At 35.6% G+C, this 15,217-nt stretch overlaps 1 protein-coding gene across 1 annotated transcript; it reads left to right on the top strand.

The window, feature by feature from the left end:
- Positions 1–1,193: 1,193 nt before the first annotated feature.
- LOC128212112 (E3 ubiquitin-protein transferase MAEA-like) lies at positions 1,194–11,575 on the top strand. The gene is given in 11 exon segments (XM_052917390.1): positions 1,194–1,260; positions 3,893–4,078; positions 4,399–4,575; positions 4,577–4,603; positions 5,039–5,161; positions 5,994–6,070; positions 6,364–6,475; positions 7,516–7,649; positions 8,221–8,289; positions 8,856–8,982; positions 10,160–11,575. Coding segments are annotated over 11 exon segments (1,173 nt in total). The 5' UTR covers positions 1,194–1,221; the 3' UTR covers positions 10,262–11,575.
- The last annotated feature ends 3,642 nt before the right edge of the window (positions 11,576–15,217 follow it).

Below are 15,217 nucleotides of genomic sequence, written 5' to 3' on the forward strand. Positions count from 1 at the left end.
TCTCAACATTTTAAGACATAATCTATAAGAATAAATAAATTCAATCAGTGTCATCCAATATTAACATTATACCTTTATAATGGGGGAGGCATTTAAAGGGAAACAAAATGCATCAATGTATGTATCATTATGAGAATCTAACCATTATCTCTTTAATGAGCTTACAGAGTTTTTCAAAATGTATACCTGAATCAGGTCTTATTTGCATTACTTGTTTAAATTTAATAATATTTGGATGTCTAATATATTTATTATCAAGACAACTTTTTCTTTTACCAACAAATTCTTGACATTCCAACAAATAATGATATTCATCTCCTATGCTATTATCGTTACAAAATAAACATTTTCTATCGTTGTATTCTACATTATTCCAGCTTCCAATTTCCACAGGTAATTTGTTATTTCTAGTTCTAAATTTTATCATATATCGCAAGAGTTTGTAAGGTGTCTGTACAAGATAATTTTCAAATTCAAATTCAAACTTTTCTTTATACAATCTATAATTTATACATTTTCTTGAAGTATTTATAGTAGAAAACCATTCATTAATAAAGAGATCGGACAATTTTTGATATGAGATGTCATCAACAATATCTAACTTCAAATTACCATAACATAATTCAAATTTATCACGCCCCGCTTTGGAATTGCCAAATATTACAACTTTGGTTTTGGACCCCACAACACGCAATATTCATTCATAGCATAGAGAGCATTCTGTAAATCAGACTGGTTTTCAGCTAATACAACTGTGTCATCAGCATATAACAGTAAAATAATCTTAAATACACTTTAACATCACAATTGCTTAAACAATCAAACAAAGCCTTTGACAAAGGGGATAATATTTCAAATTCACTAACCATAAATAGTGTTAAATCATTAAGAAACAGAAAAAAGTACTGGTGACAAGTTTTCACCTTGGCGTACATCAGCATGACTGAGATTGAAGTACCTTTTTAAATACAGATGTGCAAGTGAAACGCGTGCACAAAAACTAAAAATTCAAAGTATATGGTTCTACAGTTAACTACAGTTAATACAATTTAAACCTGATGGAAGGTTTATCTTAATTATTTTTATTATTTATTTTTATTATTATTATTCATATAGATTTATCCATATTTTATAGCCATACATTTGAAAGATTGCCGAGCGGGTATGTTAATTCTTATAGTTGTGTGCAGCCTGTCGGAGACATAGTAAAAAACAATCAAGATGGCTGACATTAAAGCATTAGAGCATCCAACACTGAAGGTTTTATTGTCTTTTTTTGTTTCTTTTACTCACTTTACTGTTGCCATTTGATAGTTGTTTTAGTTACCTTATATATTTTTATAACAAAACTGTTGAGAAAAGGTTTTCCTCTGGCTTTTCACTATGTCTTCTTTACATTTAGGGGGCGTCTCAAACTATTTTTGACCTTTCAAAACGATAAATACACAAAAAATAAAATAAAATACACAATTATAATATTAATCATATACACACTGCATGGACGGCATTTCTCTACAAGCTTTTATTATTGTGCTCACTAGGATTTGCATGACAAGTCCAAATCTAGCCGAAATTGACATGTGTTCTAAAATGTATTGTGACTATACAGTAGTAAGCTTTAAGGTTAGATTTATTTAAGGTCGACAAGGCATTAGGTAATATATTTGTTAATACCTAAAGAATTTCAATAAAGAAAGCAGACCATTTATTGGATTCCTATTACATATATTTTTTAATGCAACACATGTATTGATTTTTTGTTTATGACTGCATGAAGTAGAAAAAATACCATGGAAACAAGCCACATGTATATGTCAATGTTCTTTTATGTAGCTATTTGGACAAACTTAAAACACTATTATTTCATGAACATATGCTGTTGTAAAGTTAAAAAAATGCCTTCAAGTCACCAGTGGTGAATCAAAATGACCATTTATTTAAAGAATATGTTCTATAAATTTAGAAAAGTATATATTATCCTTGGATGAAAAGTGGGCGAAGCATTTGATTCACATATCTCTGATTTGAGCATATTGGTTTTGCAATTTCTATAAAATACAGATGATTGAAAACAATGGGTTTTTTATCACAATTCACGACATTTTTTTAAAAGTGAATTGAACAAACATATTTCTTAGCTGACATAATAGACTAGTGTTGTACTTAACCTTTCGCTTTAGTATTTCGTCCGTAAAAATAGATGCACATTCACACAGTGATGTAATTACTTCTTGCCTTGTTATGTACATAACCAGTAGAAATCAGATGCACTGTACTGTAGTTACGATGCATAAGCAAATTCTGTTTATTTGGTATGATCTGGGGGTTTTTTTCTTGGCAATGCTTTTGATATATTATAATTGATTTTTTTCATGGATTTGGCACATTCTATTACATGTATATATCTGGACTTATTTGTTTATTGTATAAACTATATATTGATTAGTCACATTGGTTAAAAGTTTTTGTATAAAATCCACTTATTTACACTTCACGACTTAAATATATATCTCATGCGTTCCTTTCACAGTCTTTTAGTTTCAACTGTTAAAATCTAATGTATTTGCACACTCATTTGCATATATTTAAATATATGCATGTAAAGGTAGGTTGACTACAGACTCAAGAATGCCGTTCTTGGTGTCAACAACAGTTACTCTATTGCTGAACACATATTGTCTTAATAATGTTTTAAACCATCTTTTAAGAAGTTTTGAATTATGCCCTCATTTTGTATCATCAGCCCTGCTATCAAACAAGTAGAAACAGACATAATCCATTTTATTACAGAATTTGTAAACTTAAATCATGTACGCCCTAGTTCTTCTGTACTCTAGAGTTTGGAGTCCTATTTGTTTATTTTGTTTGACATAGTTTTGAAAACTCCAGACATTCGTGGCCAAAGTCTAGCCATGCTATAAAACTCAAGACAATCGTGTCCCAAGTTTGGCCACACTGGTAATTTAAGTATACAGCATATTTTTGCTCTAAATGGAAAGATAAATATGTTATCTAGGCATGACTTTTTTTTAATAAGTGCAAATTAAACACCTTTTATTAGATAGTGTCAACACAGTGCAATTTGTTCTGGCTACCATGCAACTATCTGGTGTGTATGTTGTATTTTTTTAGTAAAATAATAACATTTTAAAAAAGTTATTAATTATTGAATTTAAATTTATAGAAATTAAGAGTTAGGTTCAAACAACAACATTTCACTTGCACATGAATGTTCTAGCTAGTGATTAGTTGCCTTTCAAATTGAGGAAAATTTGCAGACTTATAGAAATACAAAAGCATGCCATATAAATGATAATATTGCCCTTGATCCAAGTATCAGAATTGATATTGTGCAGATCTTGTCAAGGTTTTGTAGAGAAACACTTTTTCAGCTTTTTTGTGTGGCCTGCAAAAAATGGTAGACAAACAGGAATTTCTTTTATCAGCATGGTATGCGTGGTATGCACATTGGCCATGGTTAGTTAATGATCCATTTGGAGGGGTCAATAGGTCAAAGGTCAAGGTTATGGTGAACAGTAACTGGTGCTTGAATGATCAAAACCTTTTAAGTGACTTGGTGTAATTGATATGTACATTGGTCATGGTCAGTAGATGGGTTGATACCACAATGGTCATGGTCAGTAGATGGGTGGATACCACAATGGTCAACGGCATAAATCATGGGTGCTCCCAGCAGGCAATCACATCTACGGAATTCTAGTTTATTTCTCCTGTTTTTGAAAAAAAATTCAAAATTATTGAGAATTTTATTTTAGGGGAAATTGACACCTTTGCTTTGAGCATCAAAGTATTTCAAAAGCAGTGATTTTCACAAATTTGTTGGCACTGTTATCAAATGTCAACTATTTAAACTATAACTTGTAAACTTCAGGTACCGTATGAGCTATTGAACAAGAAGTTCAGATGTGCACAGAAGTCGATCGACCGTGAAGTGTCAAAGGTGCAAGTTGTGGGGAGTGAGCTACAGACCTGCCTTCAGAAGCCCGATATCACAATAGGGGAGGTCACCCTGGCTCTTGATTCCATGGTGGAAAAACTTAAAATGCTGAAGAGGAAGGTAGGAGGGTTGTTTTTGTTTAAGTTTTAATTTTGATTGCAAGTTTGCAACCAAACATTTCACATAAAAAAGAAAGAAGTGTTTTTCCTTTGAGAAAACATCATTTCTTCCATACAAAATTAGTTTGGGGTCCATTTTTTTGATAGAATAAATAAATAAAAAAAAAACAAAAAAAAACTACAGAAATTGGAAATTTACTTATGCTTTTGGGGGAACAAGTTTTTAGCAATGGCGATGGGTCCGAACTTTGGCCTCAATGAGCTACATTGCTTAAATGCCATTGCACATATTTTCAAGTGAATGTATACCTTTTTAACAAGGCTGATGAGAGTATTAGTGAAGAACTGGAGACAGCTCGTATGATCAAACGGCGGGTTGACCATTTGAAAGAGGCAGAACACCTTCATGAAAATACACGCCCACTCTGGCAGAAGAAACGACTGGACAGAATGTTAGTGGAGTACTTTCTGAGGGCGGGATATTACAGCACAGCATTGAAAACTGGCACAGCATTCCGATATTGAGGTTTGTTAGAGAGAATATCAATTCAATAGATGATTTGTAATAGGCCACGGGCCCAAGATGAACAAATGATCTATAATATATATAATATACATGTGACAGATACTAAACATACAAAAAGAATTGTTAAATTCTATATGAAGCTAACTCATTTTCCTGAAATATATTTCACTAGAACACTTTTTTAAAAAAGGAGTAATTTTTTCTATTTCTCATTTATAATTTCTATCCGTGTCCTCAGTTTTGCATTAAGGTGAATTTCACATAAAGACCAATGTCCCTCCACCTAATGATCTGCATTTGTTTCAACAAACTATGGAATAATTAGAGTTTTAAATCATGCTTTATTTGTGAGAGTGAAACATGACTTGCATCACAAAAGTAAAATATTGTTTGTCAGTATCACACTTGTCTGCACATGATTGTCTCCATTTTCAGGACCTTACAAATATTGATTTGTTCATGAATTCAAAAGCTGTCGAGGAATCCCTCATCAATCATGAGACGGCCCCTTGTCTGGCTTGGTGCTATGAGAATAAATCAAAACTAAGGAAACTGAAGGTTTGTCTCTTGTAACAGTAACAGGAATTCTGCACTGATTATCTGTCTGCGTTTACTTATAAAAGGATGGAACCTTTTCCCTCTAGACTGAGTCACTGTCTGCTAAGATGCAATTAAATTATTTAAAGTACCAGGTTTCTATAGGTACTAGCTAAAAACAATTTTACAAAATAATGCATCATAGTTGGAAACATATTTCATTACATTAAAGGGACTAGACACCAGTTGAAACAATTGCAAGAAGAGAAGAAAATTGTCAAAAACTTATATTAAATTGATGTTGTTGTGAACAACGGATTGAATCTAAATTACTGATGAATCACATTGCTAACAACATGTATCTTTCACAGTTTTTGTGTATTTTTCCAATATCAAATTTTCTTGGTTTTTCTACCATGTCAATCCCAGTTAATTTAAAATTAGCGTTTGAATAAGTATCTGTACTTTTCACATGACATTCACATGCTTAATATACACACTTTAAACTGGATAACCATTATGCTCTATTTATAAACGGGTAAACTCAGTTGAGACAGTGACAAAATATTATTTTAATCATGTTAAATGATGTATTATTGGCCTCATACTAGGTAGTTTTCACAATTCTAGGCTTGTTTTGTGGAAATAATTTATTTGCCAATTTTTGGATCATCTGGTGTCTAGCTCCTTTAAAGTCATTTCCTATGTTAATCAGTGAAAAGTTATGATACACATGCTGGTAGTGAATGCAAATTTTAACATCTTATAAGATACATGTCCAACCTAATAAAGTGAAAATATAATTTCAATAAAGTGTAATTATAAAAAACATGCTGTAATTGTTTTTTTACAGAGCAGTCTTGAGTTCAAACTGAGGCAACAGGAGTTTATAGAGATGATTCGCAGCAACTGCAGGCTTGATGCTGTCAGGTATTACTTAAAGGTTCATCCCCTCCCACACACACGCACTACAAATGCATGTACTATGACCTTGTTTAAATGCACAAGATTCAAGGCCTAATAATCACTTGTCGGGAGACAAACAAATGACAAGACAACATGTCTTAGACAAGTACTCATCTATCAATTTGAGCAAACTCTAATTATCAAAATGAACCCACAAAACTCCAATGTTCAGTGTTTTCCATGCATGCACCAGCGATGAGCCAAAATAATGGACAATATTGCATATCAAAGCCTAATGTTTTCACCTGTATTTGTAGACATGCGAGGAAGTACTTTAGTTCTCAACTGGACGAACAACAGTTGGCCGAGACACAAATCGTTATGGGGCTTCTGGCATTCTCACCTGACACAAACATACCCTCTTATAAGGTAATATTTACATGTTAGTAAATTTGATCTCTGTCAGCAGGAAGGAAAAACATTTTGCCCTTAAAAATTAATACCATTCTATATCCTCCTATAGAAAACAACAAAATCAATTCTTTTCAATGGTATTATTTTGGAAGTCTCAGTGAAGCACTTTGGGAAACCGATTAACACAGGTAGCATAAACTTACAAAATGAGCAAAGTATGTCTAGTTAACAAAGTGCTTGCAAAAGATGGAGCTTACAGACGTGGTTGACTGGCCGAGGAAAAACTGAGATAAAACCCTCCTTCTGGGGAAAACTCTGCCCGTTTGTCATCCCGATTTACAGGATTTGTCTCATACCACTAGATGTCGGGCCTCATCACCCGTAACATCACCCGTAAGCTCCTTAACAATTAGGTATTAATTACATATCATTTATATGATTCATGTACACACACTATATCAAGTTCTACAAGTGTCAATTACAATGCTATGTAAACAAGTGAGAACATATAGATCATTCATATGATATTGAATAATAACAGAAAACTTTCACCATAAACATTTGCTTGTAAAATTTTACAATCAATTGTATGGATGTGAGGGTATCGGCTTCCCAGCGCTGAATGCCTTTACATTCTTATGCGCATTAAATACTCGTGCCTATGAACCACTCGTGCATATAAAACGCCACCTTGCGGTTATTCAATTACAAACAAGGGAAAATAATTTTCTTCTATTCCGTTTCACTCAAACTCAGAAAATAATTTTATACACACTTAATTACCTATATGACATATATATTTAACATTTCATTTAAGTTGCATTGAACAACATTGTTTTAAAAAATATCCAAATTTGTTTCGAATGAAAGCTTTAAATAACATCAAGGTCCTGTAATTTTGACCATGATTTGTAATCAACTTCTGTCAGTTATGAGAACCTCAAGCGACATCAGCTCATCAATGCCTTAGTGCATAGGGAAATGTATAGTGCATAGGGAAGACATAAAACAGAATTCAAACAATAACATTAAATTCTTCTCTGATTCATTTTCAGGACTTACTAAATCCAGAGCGCTGGCACAACTTGGTACGTCAGTTCCGTTTTGAGAATTTCAAACTACACCAACTCAACAATGCCTCTGTGTTCACCGTCACGCTACAGGCTGGACTCTCTGCCCTGAAAACACCGTATCCTTGTTCTTCTGATTTACATGCATATTTTTCATCCTTTTCTTTGCTTTCAAAGTCAGAGTTCACAAACTGCGTTTTTTATATTGATCTAGGGCGGATTGATCTAGCATCAGCAGTTTGTAAGAATATAATTTTTAGTATTTTGTGTTCTCTAATAAAGACAAGTACATACATCTGAATGAAACTTGGTAAGGACGTTGAAAGCACAACATCCAGTCCCCATTGCATTTTGGACCAATTTTAATCCCTGAGCATCTGTTAGCAATGTACCTAGTTAAATATCTATTAGTATGAGTCATACTTCATATTGGATCTGTCTGGAGTCGCCACATATTATATATTATATGTCGGATTCTTTTTATCACATCCTGTTGCTAACAAAACCTACCTTTTAACCTGTGCTGCTAATCACCAAAATTTACCAAACATACCAATGAAAGAACTAAAACAATGTTATATTACATATGCGAAATACACATGTAGAGGTTGTATTAAACTGGAAAGCAACTGGAAATGAGGTTTAGGATATTATACGAATAGTTATATGACCTTGACCCATGTTCCCCAGCTATTGTTATAAAGGTGAAGCTGGAAGTCGGAATGCTGATTGCCCTGTGTGTAGTAGGAGCCTGAACAGGTGAGAATTATAAATCGAGAAAAAAAGCTGTGAAAACCAGCTAAGGCACGTCATGGTGTTTGACACCTTCTTTTATGTTATCACTCACCAGTGAGTTGTTTGCTGGTGGAATTTCGTCATGGAATCATAATGGATTATGGGAAAGATTTGCCAGTGAGTGTGGTTCAACATGGTGTCATTGTCAGGGTGATTCTGATTGTGTTACCATCATCTAGGAAGTATCCGCCATATATCTGGACAGCCATTAGATTCACCCAATCTTCCATTGTAGATGTGAATGTTCACCAGGCCCTAATTTCTCGAAACTTCCTAAGCTTAACAGGCTTAAGTCGCTTATTTTAATTAGCTAAAATACATACTTAATTGAATTTTGATAAATGTAGAATGGTTTATTGTTATTATCATACAAATTATTCCTTTAAAATTTTGAAAAATTCTTAAAGAAAATAATATAACACATATTATAGAACAACAAAAATAGTGACCTTGGCTTAATCCTGTTAAAAGGGGCATAAGAAGTTGGAGAAATTGGGGCCAAATGTTTACTTGTACCTTTTCTTCCCCAGACTTGGCCAACATCTGCCGTACGCTCACTGTGCCAACTCCAAGCTCATCTGCCATATTTCGGGCCAAGCGCTGAATGAACATAACCCACCAATGATGATGCCAAATGGCTTCGTATACGGATGTAATGTAAGTAGAACATATTACAGTTAGTTGTTGATTAAGAAATTTTGACCATAAAGAAAATATGATAGTATTTTTAATTTTTATGGTCATTCTGACGTAAGGAATTTTCAAAACCTCAGGACTTTTCTCTGCCTTCAGGCCTATAACAGTGATTCCTGAGTCCTATCACAGTGATTCCCAAGTCCTTTAAAAATTATTCCAGAGTCCTATAACAGTGAATCCAGAGTCCTGTAAAAGTGATTCCCCGAGTCCTAAAAAGGGATTCCAGAGTCTTATAACAGTGATTCCCAAGTCCTATCACAGTGATTCCTGAGTCCTATCACAGTGATTCTAGAGTCCTATAACAGTGATTCCTTTGTCATATAACAGTGATTCTTTAGTCCTATAACAGTGATTCCCAAGTCCTATAACAGTGATTCCCAAGTCATATCACAGTGATTCCTGAGTCCTATAACAATTGATTCCTGAGTCATACAGCAGTGATTCTGTAGTCCTATAACAGTGATTATGGAGTCCGATAACAGTGATTCAAGAGTCCTATAACAGTGATTCAAGAGTCCTATAACAGTGATTCCTGAGTCCTATAACAGTGATTCCTGAGTCCTATAACAGTGATTCTGGAGTCCTATAACAGTGATTTGAGAGTCCTGTAACATTGATTCCTAGGTCCTATAACATTGATTCCAGAGTCCTATAACAGTGATTCCAGAGTTCTAGAACAGTGATTCCAGAGTACTATAACAGTGATTCCAGAGTCCTATAACAGTGATTCCAGAGTCCTATAACAGTGATTCCAGAGTCCTATAACAGTGATTCCTTAGTCCTAAAACAGTGATTCCTGTGTCATTGATTCATGTTTCCCTTAATACCCATTATTCATATTCAACTTTGCCTTGGACTGCTTCCTGAGGACCCATACTTCTCTCCAAAAATGAATCAGTGCCTGTTATACTAGAATGTGATAGGTGCAGAATAGATTCATCCATAGCTTAATCAAGGAATCAGTCATGCGGAGAGAGAGAGATAATCAAAATCTATTGAATATGTTTGAGGTAATCCTATCAAAAACTCATTTTATTTGATGCAGATGCATAATTTTTTACAGCATTCCTTTACACAAACTGAGTCATAATCTTACTTGCTTGGTTTCTGAATTTTATATCTTAATTCTCCTTAACAGGCCCTTGAAGAAATGGCTGCACTGAATGAAGGCCAGGTTACATGCCCTCGGAGCAAGGAGACCCACCATATCGAGAAGTGTGAGAAGGTCTATGTCATGTGAACTCAACAATACAGCCACCACTACTGTACATCTTGGCTCTGGAGTATTTGGCTTGGACTATTGATTTGGCTTGGACTATTGTATCCAGTTGGTTTTTGAAGGATTTTAATATTTGCCAAGCTGTACAAATAAACTGAGTTCAGCATAGATCTACTGTTCCACGTTAAAGTACTTTTAATTCCCTTGCGGATACATGCTATGATTTAATTTTCTGGTTTATATAAAGTTTTCATTGCATTGCATGGCCTATCCAAAATATTGAAAAAACAACATAATTTGAAAGCCAATGAAATATTGGTTGTGAGATATGACTTCTATTAATGTAAAGGTCATTTGTTCGATGAAACAGTTCAATTTGAATTGCACATCTAGCTTTAGAAGTCTAAAGTATGTGCTTATATCATATACTTGTTCCTGAAATGTACATAGATTGACATTGTACATGGAGAACACATTGAGGAGCATTCTATTGAATAACTGACACAGCAATTAACTGCGATATTATTATGTTAAGAGTTGCTGGTGGAAGTTGATCCTACATGTATGTTATGGATATTTTGTTTGCTGCAAATTTGTGCCATAACATTTTAATACTACATGTAATAAATAGGGGACACAAATTATGCTCATGTGAATGGTTTAGTTAAACAGAATGAGTTTGGTTCATGTTGGAATCAAGATATTGTGTCAATTCTTTGAGTTTTGATTTTTGCATTTGTTCACACATCAAACGTTGGTCAAGTACAGATATATGCTAACAAAAGCAGGTTCAATGTAATACATGTACAAGTGGATTAAAAGATTGGGGCTATTTTTTATTATTATTATGAACAAACAGCACAGTAATTGACTAATACTTCTTTTTTCTGATATATTGATACATTTAGGCCAAAAAATCATCCCATTTTTAATATTGCTGCCAACGCTTCAGCATTAGGTGTTTTTTTGTTATATTTTCAAATAATTCAAAACAAAAGAAACCTTACTTTTGCACTCTAAATATAAATATTTACCTATGTCTGACCTTATTAGACACAAGAGTTAGTTCTAACGGTTTTTTGGGAAGCTCATGGTAGACATATTCCACACCATTTTTATTTCTGCATGTAAGTGACACTTTTCAACTGCACATCTCCAATGCCGTCATGTGTTCATTACTGAAAAACCTCAAACTCATCAATTTGAAGTTGCATGTGATATCTTCAATGTAAAGTTGCATGTGATATTTTCAATGTGAAGGTACATGTGATATCTTCAGTGTGAAGTTACATGTGATATCTTCAGTGTGAAGTTACATGTGATATCTTCAGTGTGAAGTTACATGTGATATCTTCAGTGTGAAGTTACATGTGATATCTTCAGTGTGAAGTTACATGTGATATCTTCAGTGTGAAGTTACATGTGATATCTTCAGTGTGAAGTTACATGTGATATCTTCAGTGTGAAGTTACATGTGATATCTTCAGTGTGAAGTTACATGTGATATCTTCAGTGTGAAGTTACATGTGATATCTTCAGTGTGAAGTTACATGTGATATCTTCAGTGTGAAGTTACATGTGATATCTTCAGTGTGAAGGTACATGTGATATCTTCAGTGTGAAGTTACATGTGATATCTTCAGTGTGAAGGTACATGTGATATCTTCAGTGTGAAGGTACATGTGATATCTTCAGTGTGAAGTTACATGTGATATCTTCAGTGTGAAGGTACATGTGATATCTTCAGTGTGAAGTTACATGTGATATCTTCAGTGTGAAGTTACATGTGATATCTTCAGTGTGAAGTTACATGTGATATCTTCAGTGTGAAGGTACATGTGATATCTTCAGTGTGAAGTTACATGTGATATCTTCAGTGTGAAGGTACATGTGATATCTTCAGTGTGAAGGTACATGTGATATCTTCAGTGTGAAGTTACATGTGATATCTTAAGGAATTCGGTTTTTGTCAAAGGATCCAATGTTTTTGTGTGTTTGCTTTTTTTTTTCGTGGCAATTAAAACCTTGCTTTATGGTGTAAATTATTTGTTTATCAGTTTCCATGGAGAGGACTCCTGTTATTTTTTTGTAAATAATATCAGACCCCACCAACATTGATCATTTTACATTGTGTTGAGATTGTTATATATTGAATTCAGTATTACCCACTCAAGTTCAGAACTTTTATTTACAAAATATTGTATTGCTGAAATGAAACATGTACAATTATACTTTCAAATTTATTTCAAAAAATCTACTGTACTACAGGCAAATGAGGCACAATATTTTGAGAAATTAAAATTTTACTGATTTAGCTGTTATTTGCTCATAATACTTTTTTTACAATTTTAAAAGAAAAGTTTCCTTGCAGATACAGCCAACATGGCACTATACTTGACATAGCTTTCAATTTTTGTCATTTTTTGGTTGTTGACCATTCCACAATTATTAACGATTTGCAAAGCCATGGTGAAATATACTCATTACTACTAATATCAGCAAAATAAAGACTAATTACAGTAATCAGCAGTATTTGGCGCTCAGCCCCACTATGCACTTATTTTTTTTCTAAATCACTTTATGTTCCAAAGTTTATTTATGTTCCAAAGTTTAAGAAAAAAACTTGTAAAGTATGGAACTTATTTCTATATATATATATATGCAGATTGCCCAACCAATGTTGTTGCTTTTAAATTTAAAGCTGAACTCTCACAGATTGACCGTTTTGACAACTTATTTAATTTCTGTCTTGGAATGAAGCAATCTTTGTGTAAATATCTTGGAACCAGTGATATCAGACTCGCGGCAAAATATCAGAATGAAGTTTTTAATATTCCTGTTTGAAAATTGAAGTTTTGTGGCTAAAAAGCATTACTAATGCCATTAGAAAAATGATTTTTCTTCGGCATAAAATATCCATTTCGGATGTAAATATGAAAAACTGCCCACTGATCCTTTGTCAGCAGTCTACACTGGTAATCAGACATTTATGCAAAAATTGTCCAATTCAAAGACAATGAATAAATAAGTCTTCAAAATGGTCAATCTGGTCAATCTGTGGGAGTGCAGCTCTAAAAAAAATATTAGGCCCTGTTTTGTTTTGATTCTTGTTGTTCGATGCTCATTTATAACCTTAATTGCTCTTGATCAATCTGTGAAATTGAGCCCTTGTTCTACATGTAGTTACATGGTAGTTTATATATATTGATTTTTTGTTTCAATTTGAAACGCTATTAAGGGCCAATTGCGTTTTCCAGTGCTTCAAACTTTCATTGTGATAAGTCAAGAATCTACTGATAAATCATGTATTTAGCATGCAATTTCTGTGGCGATATGAATACCAACACGAATGTACATGTATTATCTCTATGATTTTTGCAGAACCATATGGCAAATAAACATTCATTTATATTTAGCTTGTCTTTTTTATGATGGAAATGAGTTCCAGTATAATATTCATCTCTTTTTACTGGCTGAGATGACTACTCATGAACAAGGTGGATGTCCCTGGCAGAGGTGGCTGACCCCGGTAGAGGTATCTGTCCCTGGCAGAGGTGGCTGACCCCGGTAGAGGTATCTGTCCCTGGCAGAGATGGCTGACTTCTGCTGTCCCTGGCCTAGGTGGCTGACTTCAGTAGAGGTATCTGTCCCTGGCCTATGTGGCTGACTTCAGTAGAGGTATCTGTCCCTGGCCTAGGTGGCTGACTTTGGTAGAAGTATCTGTCCCTGGCCTAGGTGGCTGACTCTGGTAGAAGTATCTGTCCCTGGCCTATGAGGCTGATCCTGGTAGAGGTATCTGTCCCTGGCCTAGGTGGCTGATCCTGGTAGAGGTATCTGTCCCTGGCCTATGAGGCTGATCCTGGTAGAGGTATCTGTCCCTGGCCTAGGTGGCTGACTTAGGTAGAGGTATCTGTCCCTGGCCTAGGTGGCTGACTTAGGTAGAGGTATCTGTCCCTGGCCTAGGTGGCTGACTTAGGTAGAGGTATATGTCCCTGGCCTAGGTGGCTGACTTTGGTAGAGGTATCTGTCCCTGGCCTAGGTGGCTGACTTTGGTAGAAGTATCTGTCCCTGGCCTATGAGGCTGATCCTGGTAGAGGTATCTGTCCCTGGCCTAGGTGGCTGACTTAGGTAGAGGTATCTGTCCCTGGCCTAGGTGGCTGACTTAGGTAGAGGTATCTGTCCCTGGCCTAGGTGGCTGACTTAGGTAGAGGTATCTGTCCCTGGCCTAGGTGGCTGATCCTGGTAGAGGTATCTGTCCCTGGCCTAGGTGGCTGATCCTGGTAGAGGTATCTGTCCCTGGCCTAGGTGGCTGACTTAGGTAGAGGTATCTGTCCCTGGCCTATGAGGCTGATCCTGGTAGAGGTATCTGTCCCTGGCCTAGGTGGCTGACTTAGGTAGAGGTATCTGTCCCTGGCCTAGGTGGCTGACTTTGGTAGAAGTATCTGTCCCTGGCCTAGGTGGCTGACTTAGGTAGAGGTATCTGTCCCTGGCCTAGGTGGCTGATCCTGGTAGAGGTATCTGTCCCTGGCCTAGGTGGCTGATCCTGGTAGAGGTATCTGTCCCTGGCCTATGAGGCTGATCCTGGTAGAGGTATCTGTCCCTGGCCTAGGTGGCTGACTTAGGTAGAGGTATCTGTCCCTGGCCTAGGTGGCTGACTTAGGTAGAGGTATCTGTCCCTGGCCTAGGTGGCTGACTTAGGTAGAGGTATCTGTCCCTGGCCTAGGTGGCTGACTTAGGTAGAGGTATCTGTCCCTGGCCTAGGTGGCTGACTCTGGTAGAAGTATCTGTCCCTGGCCTATGAGGCTGATCCTGGTAGAGGTATCTGTCCCTGGCCTAGGTGGCTGATCCTGGTAGAGGTATCTGTCCCTGGCCTATGAGGCTGATCCTGGTAGAGGTATCTGTCCCTGGCCTAGGTGGCTGACTTAGGTAGAGGTATCTGTCCCTGGCCTAGGTGGCTGACTTAGGTAGAGGTATCTG

The sequence above is a fragment of the Mya arenaria genome, chromosome 12, assembly GCF_026914265.1.
Source record: "Mya arenaria isolate MELC-2E11 chromosome 12, ASM2691426v1".
NCBI lineage: Eukaryota > Metazoa > Mollusca > Bivalvia > Myida > Myidae > Mya > Mya arenaria.